This window comes from Anguilla rostrata, chromosome 19 (genome assembly GCF_018555375.3).
Source record: "Anguilla rostrata isolate EN2019 chromosome 19, ASM1855537v3, whole genome shotgun sequence".
Taxonomy (NCBI): domain Eukaryota; kingdom Metazoa; phylum Chordata; class Actinopteri; order Anguilliformes; family Anguillidae; genus Anguilla; species Anguilla rostrata.
In genome coordinates this window covers 2,889,206-2,907,109 of record NC_057951.1, presented here as the reverse complement: position 1 = coordinate 2,907,109, position 17,904 = coordinate 2,889,206, and the positions used below count along the sequence as shown (strand labels likewise).

General features: G+C 45.3%; 1 protein-coding gene across 1 annotated transcript; it reads right to left on the bottom strand.

The window, feature by feature from the left end:
• Positions 1 to 2,316: 2,316 nt before the first annotated feature.
• Positions 2,317 to 13,670, bottom strand: LOC135245669 (protein mono-ADP-ribosyltransferase PARP12-like). Its single transcript, XM_064318879.1, has 13 exons — positions 13,221 to 13,670; positions 12,266 to 12,401; positions 11,109 to 11,407; positions 10,524 to 10,618; positions 10,144 to 10,276; positions 9,822 to 9,990; positions 9,342 to 9,462; positions 9,068 to 9,162; positions 8,284 to 8,285; positions 7,715 to 7,799; positions 6,285 to 6,415; positions 5,604 to 5,755; positions 2,317 to 4,106 (listed from the first exon to the last, which is right to left on the bottom strand). Exons 1-13 carry the CDS (start codon positions 13,655 to 13,657, stop codon positions 3,850 to 3,852), a joined length of 2,112 nt encoding a protein of 703 aa, XP_064174949.1. The 5' UTR covers positions 13,658 to 13,670; the 3' UTR covers positions 2,317 to 3,849.
• Between the last annotated feature and the right edge of the window lie 4,234 nt (positions 13,671 to 17,904).

Genomic DNA, 17,904 nt, shown 5'->3' with positions numbered 1-17,904 from the left:
AACAGCGAGGTAGCCAGCCTCCTCAGGCACACTGCAGGCTAACAGTGACGTAGCCAGCCTCCTCAGGCACACTGCAGGCTAACAGCGAGATCTTTTTATTTTGTAAAAAAAATCAATAGGATAGTCACAGTTGTGTGAGGTGGTGGGTAGGGGAGGATAGTCATAGTTGTGAGGTGGTGTGTAGGGGAGGATAGTCACAGTTGTGAGGTGGTGTGTAGGGGAAGATAGTCACAGTTGTGTGAGGTGGTGTGTAGGAAGTAGTCATAGTTGTGAGGTGGTGTGTAGGGGAGGATAGTCACAGTTGTGTGAGGTGGTGTGTAGGGGAGGATAGTCACAGTTGTGTGAGGTGGTGTGTAGGGGAGGATAGTCACAGTTGTGAGGTGGTGTGTAGGGGAGGATAGTCACAGTTGTGTGAGGTGGTGTGTAGGGGAGGATAGTCACAGTTGTGAGGTGGTGTGTAGGGGAAGATAGTCACAGTTGTGTGAGTTGGTGTGTAGGGGAGGGTAGTCACAGTTGTGAGTTGGTGTGTAGGGGAGGGTAGTCACAGTTGTGTGAGGTGGTGTGTAGGGGAGGATAGTCACAGTTGTGTGAGGTGGTGTGTAGCGGAGGATAGTCACAATTGTGTGAGGTGGTGTGTAGGGGAGGATAGTCACAGTTGCGTGAGGTGGTGGGTAGGGGAGGATAGTCATAGTTGTGTGAGGTGGTGTGTAGGAGAGGATAGTTATATTTGTGAGAGCTGCAGTTATGGAGCACATGTTGGGTAATTGATTACTGGGCTATGGAGTGCAAGTTGAATTGTGGAGCACATACTGGGTTGTGCAGCGTGTGCTGGGTTGTCTCTTCTCTCTAGGGTTTTCGTCATACTTGTTCCTGGTTATGGTTATACACTTTGTTGTACGTCGCTCTGGATAAGAACGTCTGCCAAATGCCTGTAATGTAATGTAATGTAATGTGGTGCTGTGCTGGGTTCTGGAGTGTATGTTGGGTTATGGAGTGCAAGCTGGGTTATAGGGCACAATCTGGGCCCTCGAGTATATGTTGAGGTGTGGAGCTCTTGCTGGGTTGTAGAGCTTGTCCTGGGTTATAGAGCTATGCTGGGTTGTGGAGCTATGCTGGGTTGAGAAGTGCATGCTGGGTTGTGGAGCATGTGCTGGGTGCCATGGGTAACTTCTCTTTTTCATGATGTCACCTCCTGCTGTCCTCTCTTTAGCCAAACAGCTGAAATTCATGATGCACTTCACCATCCACCAGAAGAGAGGCAAATGATAGTTTTGCTTTTTTGTTGGTGATAATATAACACACGACTATACAACCGCTTCAATATATTCTTATTTACATGCGGTCTTGGGTAATGAAGTTTTATTTTGTAGGATAAATTTGAGGGCAAATGCGACACAAAATTATACTCTAATTTAATCTAGAAACTGGAGACAGAAAATAAAAAGGTGAATACAGCAAGTCCAAGGCACTCTTCTTAGAATAAAGATTCTTATTCTAAAAAGAGTGCCTTGGACTTGCTGTATTAATTATTTTATCATTTTTTCCCCCCAATTTTTTCCAAAGAGCACCTTCATAATACTTTTTTTGGCTTTACCCTTTCTAGACGCACCAAAGCCCTCTTCCTGTTCTTTTGGATTTTCAGGAAATAAAAAGTAATGGGAATGTCACTATACTAAAGACCTTACTGTCCTCTGCATGTAAATGTGTAACAGTCAAAAAATAAACACAGCATATATTAAATATGTGATATATATATATATTTTAAACTCCTTGTGCATTAGTAAATGTGTACTGGAGTCTTTTTTTATCCCTCTGATTAAAGAAAATGACTGAATCTTACTGAAAGGAATGGACTCATTCATTAGTCAAAGCAATTGCACCCCCTAGTGGATAAAAACAATGTTTTCACCAGATGGTGCTGGAATGCCAACAGGTCGATCAAAGTTCAGCCATGAGCTTAACTTGTGTATTCTCCCTGTCGCACCACACGAGGGCGGTCACAGTGGTGCAGTCACCACTCATTAATCATTTTTACTATGCAGTTCTCAGAAAGGGTTCTTTACTTTGATTCAGTCGCAATCTTGATTCTAGTTCCATTATATTGGTTTATAAACAGCTCAGAAAGCCAAACATTCCTGCACTGAAGCTAAGATACTGGTATCAGACCATAAAAAAATGTGTTTACTGTGTTGGTCATAAACGATTTGTTCTTTGGATTTATAGTACCTGGTTCTCTGGATTTTGCAATCTGAACATTTCAGAACATTAACACCAAAAACGGACGTGCAGCGAGTCACCAAAATTTCACAACAAAAATTGGGGAGTAGAATCACTTTTTTCACATCTGAGGCATTCAATCCAAAAAAACACCAGAAGTGCTCTCTCTACAGCAGTGTCAATGACAGTCAGATCAGGTAAGTCAGATCAGTTGAGACAGATTTTTTTTTTCCCAAATATATTTATTAAGTTTTGTTCTTTTTTTTTTTTTTTTCCACAAACACACAGACAACAACAAAAAGCTCAGCACAGCATTGGTCTACACAATCAGTATGAATGTTGACATTTACATTTTTTTTTGTTTACATAAAATAAAAGCTGGGATACAATAAAAGTGCAGATGACAAGGGTGCATTACAGTTACAGCATCATAGGCAAGGCACAGGTATCTCAGTTAGTCCAGGAGAATGCTTGAAAGTGTTGAAGCCACTGGGGAGTTGGAGAAGTAGAGAGATGGAGTCCATATTTTCACGAACTGTCTTTTTGAAGAGTGAAGTAGACAGGTCAAGTATTCAAGGGTAAAACACTCCATAATTATCTTATGCCAATTTGCTTTGGCAGGAGGTTTGTCATTTATCCATGACAGAAAAAATATTCTTCCTTGCGGCATATGCAAGGATATCATAACTAGCCAGAACTAGTACCAACTATTGCATCTTGACTCGAAAGAGAGTGGGTTCATATGCAAAAACCACACCAAAGATTTTTACCACATCCTGCAAAATATCCATCCAATATACTTGGATTTCAGGGCAGGACCAGATACAACGAGTGTAGGTCCCTACTGAGATTTGACATTTTTGGCACATAGGTGAAAACTGGGGGTTCATTTTAAATCTTTTGTTGGGGGAGATTTGCAAACGGTGCAGGATTTTAAACGGCAATAGTCTAGCACGGTCACACACTGATATTTTCTTTGAATGGTCTCATATCACATCCCATTTATCCTCGTCAATGTACACACCAAGTTCATTTTGCCATGTCTGCGCGACATCCTGCATATTTAACACCTCAGTCTGGCTTAAGACATTATAGAAACGAGTTATAGATTTGCCGATATATATATATATATATATTTGCAGACACTGCTGATATCTTAGCATTGATATTGCAGGTAGTTTTTCTAGTTGTGAAATCACAAACCTGGAGGTATCTAAATAGTTTGAGCATGTGGAAAGCGCCCTACGGGCCATGCCACACAAGACACCCCAGTCTGTCTGGTACTCTACATTGGTTTAGATCCCCTTACAGCGAGTATGAAATTTAAAAACATAAGCCCTTTAAAGACCACAGAAGACAGCAAAGTTTTAAATTATACAAAAGTGACCTGACACCAGTTTATCCCACTATAAAGATATGTTTAAATCGCAAATATTAGTTCCCAGATATTGTGATGAATGTTACTCGCAGCAAAAACTATTTTTAAAGAATTGTTACACGCAGTCTTGAAGGCTATCCAAGCTCACAAAATATCAGTAAAACTGCGAAAGCCATTTTTGATTTAGCGCACATTAGCGCGTCTTATCTTTTCTGCATAGTTGAATTTCGGATCTACGACTCTTTACTTCAGGATCAAGGACCGTACTCGATAATGTACTCCGGGTAGATCTGGTGTTTCTCAAAGACGACGAAAATGGCAGGGTTCGCCACGGAGTCGACGCAGCTGTCGTAGAAGCCCTGGTCGCTGGCTTTCTGGGGGGGGCGGAGGTAGCTGCTTTTCCCTTTGGCGTACTCCCCGACCAGGACCTGCACGGCGAACACGGTCTTCGTCCGGCCGCTGGACTTGGAGTACCGGTCCGAGTACGAGGCGTCCCTGGCAAAGTAACTTCCTGCGAGACACAGACATCGAGCGTTCGTTACCGGCGCCCGTCTTCGCGTTTAAGTCCACCACCAGGAGAAAGTGTAACATGGATCATTCATAATCCAGTTAAACTATATTAACTGCGTCAAGACAAATATTTACACAGATCTGCGCTATAGTTCAAAGACAATAATTTTTACTTTGACACAAACACTGTTGCTGACTTCAGCAACACCAGACTCAATGAATTGCAATTCATTTAATGCTCACAGAAATACCACGTGGCCCTGGGTACTGGAAATTTAATCAACACCTGTTAAATGACTCTAATTTTATAACCAAAACAAATTAATTTATCACAGATTTTTTTCTTACAATATTAACTCAGCAAATCCCCATATAGTATGGGATGCTTTTAAGTGTACCTTTAGAGGCCATGTAATTAAATTTTCTTCGCAAAAAAAAAAAAACGAAAATAATTTTTAAACAGAGAAAAGACATTGATGTATTAAATAGGATTGTAGATAGTTCTAACAATATACCCAATGAGACGCTCGATAAATTGGATGAAAACCAAAAAGAATTGGAGTGCCTCTACCAAGAAAGAACTAATAATAATTACTTTAAGAAAATGGCAAAACGGATGGGAAAAGGCGAGAGAGCTACAGCTTTCTTTCTAAAACTTCTGTGGGAAATAAATATGGACGTACTCAAAAAACACAAGCCCATTGTATTGGGAAAGATATGTAGTTAGAGAGCACAGGCCCAGTGTATATGGGAAAGGAATGTATTAATGAGCACCAGCTGTCTCCTCCCTAACGTATCATGGTAAATGGTAAATGGACTGCATTTATATAGCGCTTTTATCCAAAGCGCTTTACAATTGATGCCTCTCATTCGCCAGAGCAGTTAGGGGTTAGGGGTTAGGTGTCTTGCTCAAGGACACTTCGACATGCCCAGGGCGGGGTTTGAACCGGCAACCCTCCGACTGCCAGACAATCGGTCTTACCTCCTGAGCTACGTCGCCCCTAGAGTGGTTGGCATTGTCACAGCGGACAAAGGTTTAAAATGCATACGGCGTGTTCTAGCGCTAGGTGGGGTGCGCTCCATTGAATACCTGCTGGAATATCTGTACTTAGAAGCAGGATGTGCCAGGTCATATTCTTCCCATTCGCTGAGTCTTTCAGGCAGTTAGGGGCTGGTACAGGACCGACCCCTCCATGCTAGCACGCAATACGCTATCGGCTAGCAGATAACAGGTTATAGTCTACAGAGTGCAGGCACGCTAACTGAAGTCTAAGCTAGACCATACTGAAAACGCTTATGAACAAAACAACGAAATGGAACACATATGGCTATTCAATCTAGTATGTTCCATCGTTTTTGTATCATGAGTTGTTTACTTTGCTAGCAGCTTATTCTCTTCCTACCCAGCCTTCTTTCCCGTTAATGAAAACTCCCGGTGCTGGTTACCATGGTGATGCATGGTGGGGGGGGGGGGGGGGTGGGGGGGGGTTTGGTTTACCTTTGCCGTAGTGGGACCCGTGGATGCCGCAGATCCTCCAGTCGAAGTTCTGCTCGCAGATGGCCTTGGTGAGGGACTGCTCAGTGCCGTGGAACAGGAGCCGCTGGTCTACAGGCCGACCTCCATTCTTCTTCTGCATCTTCTCCTTCTGCCTGCCAGCACGCACGTACAGGGAGCCAGCGTGAGGTAAGGAGGGAGTGTGTGTGTGTGTGTGTGTGTGAGAGCCTGTGTGTGTGTGTGTGTGTGTGTGTGTGTGTGTGAGAGCCTGTGTGTGTGTGTGTGAGAGTGTGTGTGTGTGAGTGAGAGAGAGAAAGTGTGGACTTGTACTACTACCTTTGTGAGAACCAAATGTCCTCACAAGGATAGAAGGATGAGGAAAATTACGGAAAGTGAGGACATTTTGAGGTCCTCACTTTTTCAAGAGGCTAGGACTTAGGGTTAGGGTTAGGGTTAGAATTAGGTTAGGGTTAGGGTTAGGCATGTAGTGGTTGGGGTTGGGGTTAGGGTTAGAGGTTACGGAATGAATGTAGTCAATGGAAATCAGTCGGAAGTCCTCACAAGTATAGCAGTACAATGCTCTGTGTGTGTGTGTGTTGTGTGCATGTGTATGTGAGTGTGTATGTGTATGTGTGTGTGTGTGTGTGTGTGTGTGTGTGTGTATGTGTGTCTCCTCGTGCTCACCACTGGAAGACCTTGTGCAGGGAGGGGTTCTGGATCCTCTGGATGCTGTGCACAGTGCTCTTGGGCATGGTCCGCTTGAACAGCTTCTGCACCTGCTGGAACTCCGTGGACGTGGCCGACAGGCAAGTGAGCTGTGGAGAGGGACAGAGAGCAGGAGTCACGCCCGGCGTGGCATCGCGGGCAGGGGGATTCACCAAAGGGTTACCATGGGTTACATGACCCGGGCAGAGTAATCATCAAATCAAATCGATGTTGTTTGTACAGCGCTCAGAGAACTACGGCAAAGGCACTTAGCAGAGTAACAGTGGGCGCGCACACCTGACTCTACTAATCGAGGTGCCTAGCAACCAGTCTAGTGATTGATTAGCAGAATCAGGTGTGTGCACCCACACTGGCCCTTTCTGGGTAAGACTGGGGACCCCAGCTCTAAAACACGAAGAGCACCTCATTAAGAAAAATGAACAGCTTGTTCAAATTCTGGGATTGCAGTTGAGGTTGGAATGAAAACCAGCACACACAGTGGTCCACCAGGACAGAGTTTAAGAACCACCGGACTACACCATGGTTCCCCTGACCCACTTCAGCTGTCCTCCTGGTTTGTATTTGGATTTCCTTTTTGGAATAATGTTGCAGGTAACGCTGCGTAGATACAGGCTATCCTTTTACTTGTATTTACTTTGGTTTAAAAAATCGAGTTAGTTTGGTTAACTCTGCACTTTGAGGTCACCAAAAAGGCCATTCTGTGTCTTCTTGGTGACATCACACAGTGGAATTCCTAAGACTATCACTGATAGTCTCCACTTCTGCAATTCTCACTGGATAGGAATCTCTGCGTTAACGGTATTTTTACTAGAATGGTGCAGCTGTCCCCTTCAGAAAGCTACTCAATCAGAATTTCCTCTGTGACACATTCAGCACCCACATTATACAGCACATTATACACAAGATCATTTTGTCCTGTACATTTATAATTCTGGATGAATGGTAAATAACAATTCACAAAGCTGTCTGCTAAGCAATTGGTAATAATTACAGCTAATTATTGTACAGTCGCTGTGCTTGTACCAACTTTTCTTATACTTAGCAGTAGTAGAATGCAATGCCTAATTCAAACTTAATGGGCTAAATCCCTGCCGAGCCGAACAGGCGGCAGTGTAGCGTAATGGCTAAGGAGTTGGTCTTGTAACCTAAAGGTCGCAGGTTCGATTCCCCGGTAGGGACACTGCCGTTGTACCCTTGAGCAAGGTGCTTAACCTGCGTTGCTCCAGTAGTATATATCCAGCTGCATAATTGGGTAACAATGTAAGTCGCTCTGGATAAGAGCGTCTGCTGAATGCCTGTAAAACAATAAAACAAACAGCCCCTCCCTGTCGCCACGGTAGCAGGGGGAGAGGAGAGCGTTGTCGTAGCGTGCGCGGTGCTGGGATGACCTTGTATTCAAAGTCAGCCAGGGCTTCCTGGTCCCAGTGCTTCGGAACGCTGGCGGCAGACGAGCCGGAAGCTTCCGGAGTTCCGCTGAGACAGACAGACAGACAGACAGACAGACAGACAGGACACGCACAGTCAATCTCGGCAGGCCACGCCCACCGTCCTTCAAAGAAAATCATTTACCAGTGAGCGTATTTTCCTAACTCTCTTCAGTTTTACTTTTAACTTTTCCGTGTGACGCAGGGAAACCCAGGGGATGTTTTTGTGCGTTCGTTCGCGCGCATTGTCTATTTGAAAAAGGAAAGCCCCGATGGGCAGTTCTCATTTTTATTTATTTATTCATATGGTCTTATACTCTAATGCTGTATACCTCAATGTGATAAGACTGCTATGAATCCACCAAAGTGGAAATACAATCTATTCAAATTTCATTACCAGGGAAAGAATGGATCATTAAATATAGCATAGACAAATAGTAATATATGGAGCAAATGGTAAGGCCAACTGCATTTCAACACATTTAATAGACTGTTGGACAGCCTAGCTATTTCAGACAGGAACCCAGAAGCACCTCTGATTGGTTGGATCACAGAACTCTTTGCTTCCTATTTAATAAGACATGATTTCATTGGAGGAAGTCAGGGACATGCTTTCACGCTACTGATGAAACAACCAATTGTGATTTTAACTGAAGAGCTCAGTACGGCATTGAGCTGCATTCCCTCTGCTCTCCTGCTTGGTTGAAACCCTTATCATTTTGGTTATGACAGAGTGGTCCTAAAGAACAGAACAATGCAATCCACTGTGTCTCAAATTAAGGGCTATCTGCCCAAAACTTCTGTCATGTACCTACACAGGTTATTTTGCTAGAGCAGGGCTGCCCAACCCTGTTGCTGGAGATCAACCATCCTGTAGGTTTTTATTCCAAACCTAATTCGACACACCTAATTCTACTAATTAGCAGGTCACTGAGATCTCTAGCTGTTGAGTGAGGTGTGGCTTTGTTAGGGTTTGGAATTACAAGGATCCCTTACAGGATGGTACATCTCCAGGAACAGTGTTGGTTACCACCGTGCTAGAAGATGGCTGCCTATCTCGATTTTGGTTAAATTCATAGGTAGGCTTCATACACAGAGGATTAAACAGTACAGTGTAGCAAACAAGGGTATAGCTCAGAGGTAACCGTGTTGGAGTCGGAGGTTGCGTTCAACCGCTGATTCGAAGTCCAAAAGACCCTACCTAACTGCTCTGCAATGAAGGCATCTTAAAGGTTGTAAGCGCTATATAATGCGTCATTCACTTGGCAGAGTACAGCGTATGATTAAAAGCCTCATATCATCTCATCTCGCACTTACCTTTCGCTTTTTCTCCACGTCTTTACCGGAGAGGAAGCGGGGCCGCCTTCGAACCTCCCTCTTGGTGTTATATTTTAGGTTTCGCTGAGTCATGTCTGGGAGGGACACAGAACCGAGCGGTGAGTTCTTGGAACCGGCACGGGCCGCAGGGTAAAACGGACCCCAGGGCAAAGACGAGGAAGCAAAAAATAAACAAATAAATAAAAGACACCAATGAAATAAAGCGTAGGAATAAACCATTCCGACACGGGGTGGGGGGGGTTCCGCACTGTACCTTTGAAGCTGAGCAAGTACTGCTGACTGCCAGCGGTGAAGGGGATCTCCCCGTCGGTGTCGGCCAGGTAAATGTTCTCCAGAGTCTGGGACGTGATGGAGGACCCCCCGTCCGCGTCACCCTACAAGGAAACGGGGCCAAAGGTTTTACCGCCGCCCGGTCTTGATTCCCCCACGACGCGGCCCGAGTAAATAGCTCTGCGCTTAGACGCGCTGCAGACGTGCTTACCGGCAGCTCCCCCCCGTCCTTGGGAAAAGATAAGGCGTCGACGACAACGACAACTTCCTGGAAACGCACTGCCTTATTTGTCCTTGACAATTAACCCTTTAAGGGTGTATAGTCGCATATACGCGATTAGAACGTTCGTAACCGAACATTCTAATTCATGACGTCACAATCACCGCGGGTGACGGAAAGCGATGGGAGTTCTAGAACACTGGCGTTTAGAAAAACTTTTTTTTTTAAAATGGGATAACTGACCTCAGAGCCAAACTCGAGCCACTTCCCCTGGTCACTCTTCCAGTACCACAGCCAGTCGGTGGTGAGGATGAAGTGGGGGGGCTTGGTGACGGAGGAGACGCTGGAGAGGCGGCGCACTTCCGAGGCCCCGCTCGTCATGGCGAGGAAATCCACCTGCGAAATCCCCTTACTGGGAACAGGCCCACATGGGGAGTGAGTGAGAGAGGGCTGCAGTCGCTCGGCCCCGTCCCCCGCACCCACCCCCCCATTTCTATCGCCGCGCTGCCAGCCAGTGTGATCCACTGGGCGGAGAGAGCTGCTTTGCGAATCGTTCGGTGCAAACCTTGCATCGTTCGCAGGGTTACAGTAGGCTTGCTCAACATCCTCCATGTCCAGCAGATCCTTCCAGGTGGTTCCATCCCTCTGAGAGATCTGCCATCTGTAGGGCAGGTGGTAGTGAACCCGAATGCACTTCTCTGCAGAACAAATGCAGAATCAGAATTATTTATTCGCCGAAGTACGATGTACAAGAAATTTCCCTTAGCGCAAAGGCGTCAACATATAATCCAATACAGAGAGCTTAAGAGCTTAAAAAAAGGAGGGCGAGGCTTGAGAGGAGAGCAGGGCACGCCCTGCGGAACCGTCCGGAAGGAAACGGGGAGGGCAGAGGGGGGAAGAGGAAGAAGAGGAGACGAAGAAGGGAAGGAGGGGATAAAGACGAACCTTTGAAACTGCAGTGGCGGCGGAGGAAGAACAGGCAGATCTCGCTGCTGTCGGCCTCGCTGGCGGAGGGGCTGGAGTGCTGGCGGGAGCGCTCCCTTGTCGGCGGCGGCGGGGCGGCAGCAGCGGCGGCGGCGGCGGCGCAGGAGCCGCGGCGGCCGTGGGGCGGCCCGCTGCGGAGCGTGAACACACACAAGCTAAACCAGCGCCGCTGCCATGCGTTACAGCTCAATGGACATACACGCTAAATTAGCAATATATTTTTATTAATGATTATATTAATATATATATATATATATATATATAATGTGTGTGTGTGTGTATACAGTATATGTATATATATATATGCGTGTGTGAGTGTATTCATATATATATATTTCACGTATATGTAAATTGATATACATTCACGAAAGTGGCGATAGCTTGTATATTTTCCCAGATATTGCAACGCTTTGGAATAACTTGATAATATATTTCGATATATTTTCTGTATATATATTGTATATTTTCGCAAGAGTGAACAACACCGAGACTGTCTCAAATCTGAAACGGTGACCATCCCGCCTGTCCCGCGGCGACAGCCGCTACCCCCCCCCCCCGCCCGTCCCGCGGGCGCGTACCCTACCCGCGGGGCCGTCCGCGTGCCCGGCGACGGCGAACATGTTCCGGTACGCCTTGTACAGGCAGTCGGCGCCCCTCTCCGGGCCGGCGCCCCGGCGCTTCAGGATCTCGCGGGCGGCGCCGTCGAAGGCGTGCACCCGCTTGCAGCGGTCCCCGAAGGCGCAGTCGCCCTGCAGGAAGTGCTGGCACATGTGCAGGCCCTTGCAGCTCCCCTTGAACCTGCAGGAGCCGTGCTCGCCGTTGCCCCTGTTGTAATGCGCGCACACCTGAAAAGGGGCGATCGAAAAAGGGGAGGTCAACGCTTCCCACAATGCACCTGCCACGCGCGCGCGGCGAGCCGTGCTCCAAACTGGACGCGCATCGCGTTCGATCTAGAGCGGTGGTGACCAGCCCTGATCCTGGAGATCTACTGTCCTGTAGGTTTTCACTCCAAACATAACAAAGCACACCTCATTCAACAGCTAGAGATCTACCATCCTGTAGGTTTTTCACTCCAATTAGGGGAGCCAGGTGTGTTGAAATGAAAACCTACAGGACGGTAGATCTCCAGGAACTGGGTTGGTTACCACAGATCTAGAGTGCGTAGCAGGTGCCGAAGTAAGGTGGTCACGTGATCAAGAGCATTCCAAACTTAAGAACGCAACGAGGCAAGAAGGCAAGATTTCACCAGAAGTTCTTTTTATGTTCTTGGGAGGACTGAGAAACTAAGTGCACTTTGATGCAAGTCGTTTCCATGCTTTTCTCTTTCCAGTAGCAATGCTGTTCTCTGTTCTGTATTTGAGGGTGAAAAATAATTTTTTTATGTGAAAATGGATGACAGAAGGCAGGAGGCTTTAGTGTACAAGTGTACGTATATTTTATTTCTGGATTTAGTAGTGTCAAAGTGTTTCTTGCCAAGGTAAGCGGTCAGTAGTCAGTAGTGGTGACATCAAAGAACAAGTACCTTTCAAACTGAACGGATTTCAAGCGTTCTTACACTCGATAAGTAGGTTCTTTTAAGCCTACCCGGAGGTGTGTTCATTGACGACAACAAAGGCAAACAAACAGGCGAGAAACGACTGAACACAAGCACGTATCCCGGCGTGTGCTGTGACTCCGTTTGGGCGGCAGGCCGGGGTTCTCACCTCCGGCAGTAGAGACGGGTCGTTCTGAAGCAGCAGGGCGAACAGCTCTGCAGCCCTCAGGTCCTGCAGGCCGTGTCTGGCGCAGACCGCTCTGTTGTAGGCCGAGTCCAAGTCGTGGGAATTTTTGCACTTGTTCCTGAAAGGGTTAACGTAAACTAGGTAAATACGACCGTAAATGAATATAAACCAGAGCCGTATATTCTATCGTCTTCGGTTGTGGGGGGAAAATATTACTGACCAAAAACAAGAAATAATGTCGCAACATATCAACAAATCTGTCATATAATTGCTACACAAAAATATGAGCAAGACAAAATTTTGCAGACACCCTTGTGAGTTACAACATTATAATGCCATGATTAAAACTACTTCAGCAAAATTGGTTAATGGCACCTGCTGAAATCGGTTAAACTGCGAACTCTTACACTAAAGACAACCCTGCATTACACAAGTGTTCTAAGTGACTCATACATCTATGTTATTATGTTACGAAACATTCAACAGGGTAAGCTACAGAGTATCTGTTTACTTTGCAGCATAAAAATGATCGATTGAGATCAGAATAAAACAGAATAATTTCAAGGTAGCCGGACTAAGCGTCACCACGGACCTGATCAATTACAAACATTTTTAAGCAAAAGTGAATTCAGCCAGGTGAAAAAGACATGGGCGCATTCCACAGCTAGCACATGACTAAAATGTAGGCACACCCGTGGCCATCGTTTGTTATGTGATAGGTTTAATCGCGATAACAGTCTGGTGTTAGAGACTGTTAAAACATTACCTGGTTCACCAATTATACAACAGTAAAATAACAGACATTGTCAGCAAGACCTGTCAGGGATTTTGGTGACACAAAATACGAAAAGTTTAATGGCAATATGTACTAGAACACACTTCAGATAAACGTTTATGAGTGTACCACGTCCTACCGATACCCATAACATCTACATACCCGTACTTGCAGCTGCCGCACACAAGATATTTGCACAGATGTAAATCTTCACAGCTGACACAGTCGCCGGGCTGTTTTTTGCAAACCCTTAGTGATGTCTTTGCTATGATCAAGCTGTCTGCGCTCAGGGCACTGGTCGCGGAGCATTTTTCTTTTCCATCAATAACAACAAACTTGCAGGTGTCTCTCAAGATACCGACAAGTATTGATTCAGAAATAGTGAGACTTCGCCGGATAGTTTGTTCAAGCGATCCATACTCCATACAGCCTTCATTTTTACAGATAACCGTGGTGATAAAGTTGGAGACAGTAGACATTTTTATCAGAGGTCTGCTGGCTACCCTTCCGCTTGCTCGCTTCCCTGTAATTTTCTGATTACTGAAGAAATGAAACTGAAACTTTCTGTAATCTCGATTCGAGTGCCATTCCTTAAACATTCGCTTGGTGACGCAGTTCTTCTTCTTTGATTTTACTGGCAGACTACAAACCAACGTTAAAGGTGCATGCCGCCACCTATTGTACCAGAGTGTTTCTGTTTCTGTTTTGTTTTACTGTGGTTGGCGTCCAGAAATGGTGCATTCCCGGCATTTGCTGGTATGTAACAACTTCACATTACTATAACTATTTACAATGTCCACCCAAAGTGATCCCAGTCACGACATATTCCATTCTATAACCCAGACCCAGTTGCCTGAGTTGATGCAAATCCTTCCCGCAGTGTAACATCTAGATCTTCTCCATTACATTACATTACATTACAGGCATTTGGCAGATGCTCTTATCCAGCGCGACGTACAACAAAGTGTATAACCATAACCAGGAACAAGTGTGTTGAAAACCCTAGAGGGAAGTACAGTTCCAAGTGCAGGGAACAACCGCATAGTTTAATTTGGACTCTGTAGGTTAATCTGATTAACACAACAAAAACAGCAACAAAGCAGTCTATGCAAATAAAACAAGCAATAGTTGAGTAGGCACAAGTGCAATAACTAAGTCAACTAAGATAAACAGCCTGCCTAGCTACAACCCTAAGATTACATAGTCAGTTAGAGACTACAGGGAGGTAGGGAGGGATGGGGAGAGGTGCAGCCTGAAGAGGTGAGTCTTCAGTCGTCGTTTGAAGGTGGTCAGGGTCTTAGCTGTTCTGACTTCCACGGGGAGGTCATTCCACCATCGTGGAGCCAAAACAGACAGGAGACGTGACCGGAGCCAAGTGCAAGAGGGAGGTGCCAGGTGCCCTGAGGTACAAGGTCTGGCTGTGTAGTTGAAATCTTGAGGTTGCTGGGCTGATCTTGACTGCTGACTAGGACCAATGTTAATTTGATCACCAACGGGACCATGGAGGGTAGTGAGCAGGGGGGTGGCGTGAGAGTGTCTGGGGAGGTTGAAGACCAGACGAGCCGCAGCATTCTGAATGAGTTGCAGGGGTCTGGTGGCAGATGCCGGTAGTCCAGCCAGAAGAGAGTTGCAGTAGTCCAGGTGGGATAGAACCATTGCTTGGACCAGGAGCTGGGTTGAGTAGGTGGTGAGAAAGGGGCGGATTCTCCGGATGTTGTACAGGAAGAATCTGCACGCCCGGCTTACCGCTGCGATGTTCTTGGAGAGGGACAGCCTGTTGTCCATCACCACTCCGAGATTCCTGGCACAGGGTGATGATGTCACTAAGGTGTCCCCTAGGGAGATGGAAAAATCAAGGAGGGGAGAGGTTAGAGCAGGCATGAAGATTAGCTCCGTCTTACCCGGGTTGAGCTTCAGGTGGCGATTGGCCCTCCAGCACTGGATGTCCCTCAGGCAGGCGGAGATGCGGGCAGGGACTTGTGTGTCCGATGGGGAGAAGGAGAGAAAGAGTTGTGTGTCGTCAGCATAGCAGCGACAGGACAAGCCGGGGGCAGAGATTACAGGGCCGAGGGATCTGGTGCAGGGATCTCCAGATACGTCTACAATGTTCAAGTATCTCCCTGCAGCGTCCAGCACCATCTTGACTCTTTCCGACTTCCCCTGTATTTCAGCAGCACAATTTATGACCATTGCAACGAATGCCAAAGATCTTTTATTTTCCATGCAGATATTCTGATCAGCTCCGTTCCTTTCCCGCTCCGGGTCTTTTTGCACTGCCACCATCTCCTCGTGTCTCTCCATTCTCTTAGCAGCTTCGACGTACGACAATCCCTTTTCTTCTCTCATCTTTATTCACTTTCCTTTCCTTAATTCTTTTTGGACACTGTGCTGACCCCGTATCGTGATTTCCCTCGCAGTGCAGGCGCTTTGCTTGCTCTTTCTCAACTTTGCGCACCCCCCACATTGCAGTTGTCCTTCCCACGCCTTCCCACGTCTTCTGACTCATCTACATACCGCAGCAACATGTCCATATTCTTGGCAACAGAAACATCTGAGAGGAGCTCTCTCACATGGCCTCACCCTGCGACACACATAATCCAGGTATACTCTTTCCGGCAATTCCCCTTCGAAACTCAAGCACACAGAATTACCGTCCTCCTTCACCCCTTCTCGGGAATCTAGTCATTCTTGTTGCCTCACACACACCTGCAACATCCCGAAACAACTCAGCCTTTACTAACAGTGGCACGCCACTTACCACTCCCTTCAATGCACAAAAACAAAAGAAATTAAATAAAACAATTGGTCACAAATGTTTTTTTTTTCTTCATACGTTCAATTATTAAGTTGACCAGTATATGGCACGGGCACTGCTCTGTGTAATTAGCTAAATGTAAGTTGAACGTAAAATGAAATGAGTCCACCCCCCTTATTCTAGTAAATATGGTTTTGCCAATAATGATGCAGTGTTTGTGATTTTCAAAGCGTTTCTGGGATATGTAGTCAATAATTAGACGTGATTGCAGAAGCCGATGAGACGCTGGATTTAATTTCCCGAGTAAACCATTGTTGAAAAACCATGCGGTGCCTATCTGTGCGTAAATATTCTCACACAGCGGGAGTGCTACTGAAAGGTAAATACGCGTTTTGTAATTTGTATCTCATAAAAAACACGTTTTCAATGTACAAAAATGGCAAGTTACTCACACATACAAGACATACACCATCTATAACTCATTCATTCAAACTGGCAAAATCTAGGCCTGCCATTAAAAGTATTGATATCAAAATGACGCCAAGTTACGGTACTACAAACAATACATAGGCTATCTTGCCTCACCAAAATTAAATAAGATGTATTCCAAAGCGATGCCACCCAATGTTTCCTGAATTGTTTCAAGTCACTTTCTATGGCATATCTTTTCCTCTTGACTGATAAAAGCAAGCAGAACATCACGCCCCACTGTACAGTGTGAGTTCATCAGTCCCGTAGGAGCAGAGTCTCCTCTGTACATTTACGGTGTGTTGAGATACTGTGCCTTGGTGCAACTGAGTTACTCACGCCCTACACAAGTCGTCAGCGAAGTCTTGGGTATGAAACAGTAATGAGACACTGGTCTAGTCAGTGTTGGGATGCTGCAGATACACCAACACGCTGCACTCTTCACTGGGGGCTGTGGATGTTCCTTGTGGAGCGTGGGGGAGGGGGGGGGGGCGATGTTTGGGGATGTCCTGGTGGGCCTGTGTGAGGACGACTCCATCGCCGTGGTGGCAGGGCCCCACATTTGTGGTGACCTCTTCTCTTCATGGTGGCACTATGTATACATTGTGACAAAAAATAGCAATAGTGTTGGCCTTATTGATAAATACAGGCAGAGACAGATTTATCAGCATGACATCACTCACAGGTGTGCACTATGCATTGGAGATGATGAGAATAAAAGTTCTGTATAAATGTAATCAATTCACAATTATCTTTATGATTAAAAAAACAATCAAACAAAACAAATAAGGAGAAACGAAACAAAATAAAACAGTAAGTAAATAATATAAACATATCACACATGGATCCTAGACATTTATGGACAATTTTCACTTCTAATAATATACCAAGAAGAGGTATATTATAGAGGATGAATACACATTTCAATCTTTCTGCATTCTTCTTTTTTTAATAAACATCAATGATTGAAAGTACAATGACAATTCTTTCTCAAAAACCAAAAACAAAGGTATTTAGGTTTTTAGGAATCTTTTAAAACCAATACAATGTATTTATTAACCATAAACTGTAATTTGCATTCTAAGGAGGTAAAAATGAGCGATTGGAATGCACCCGTTGACAACAAGTTGACATTGCGTGGTTCCACGCGTCCATTTCACATATTTTTGGCCCATTTAGCCCTCCATACTAGGAAAGGACGCATGGAAGGGCAAAGTAAGTGACTGGAACGAGCCCTTAATGTAGAAGCCCCTTTGCAGAAAGCATGAGCAGAAATGTTCTTTTTCTGTGCAGTAACGGGTAGAAAAAGCAGCAAATATTCGAGTGCTTACTGCACTCCTGTAAGGACTCAGTGAGTCCAGCAGAGGGAGCCAAATCCTTGGCATAAAGCATTGCATGCAACCGATTTTGCCAAATACAATTTAATAGGTAATTATTTATGCGTGCAGATTGGCTTTTTTTCTGAAGATGTTAAACCACAACTGATTTTATAAAAGGGACTTTACAGTTGTTTAATAGGTTTAATAGTCTTGGTATTAAATAAAAATACATTCGATCTGTAATATATGAGTTGAAAAAAATTTGTGCTTGCAGATTTCACAAGCTTGTATTTCTGCTTAAGAT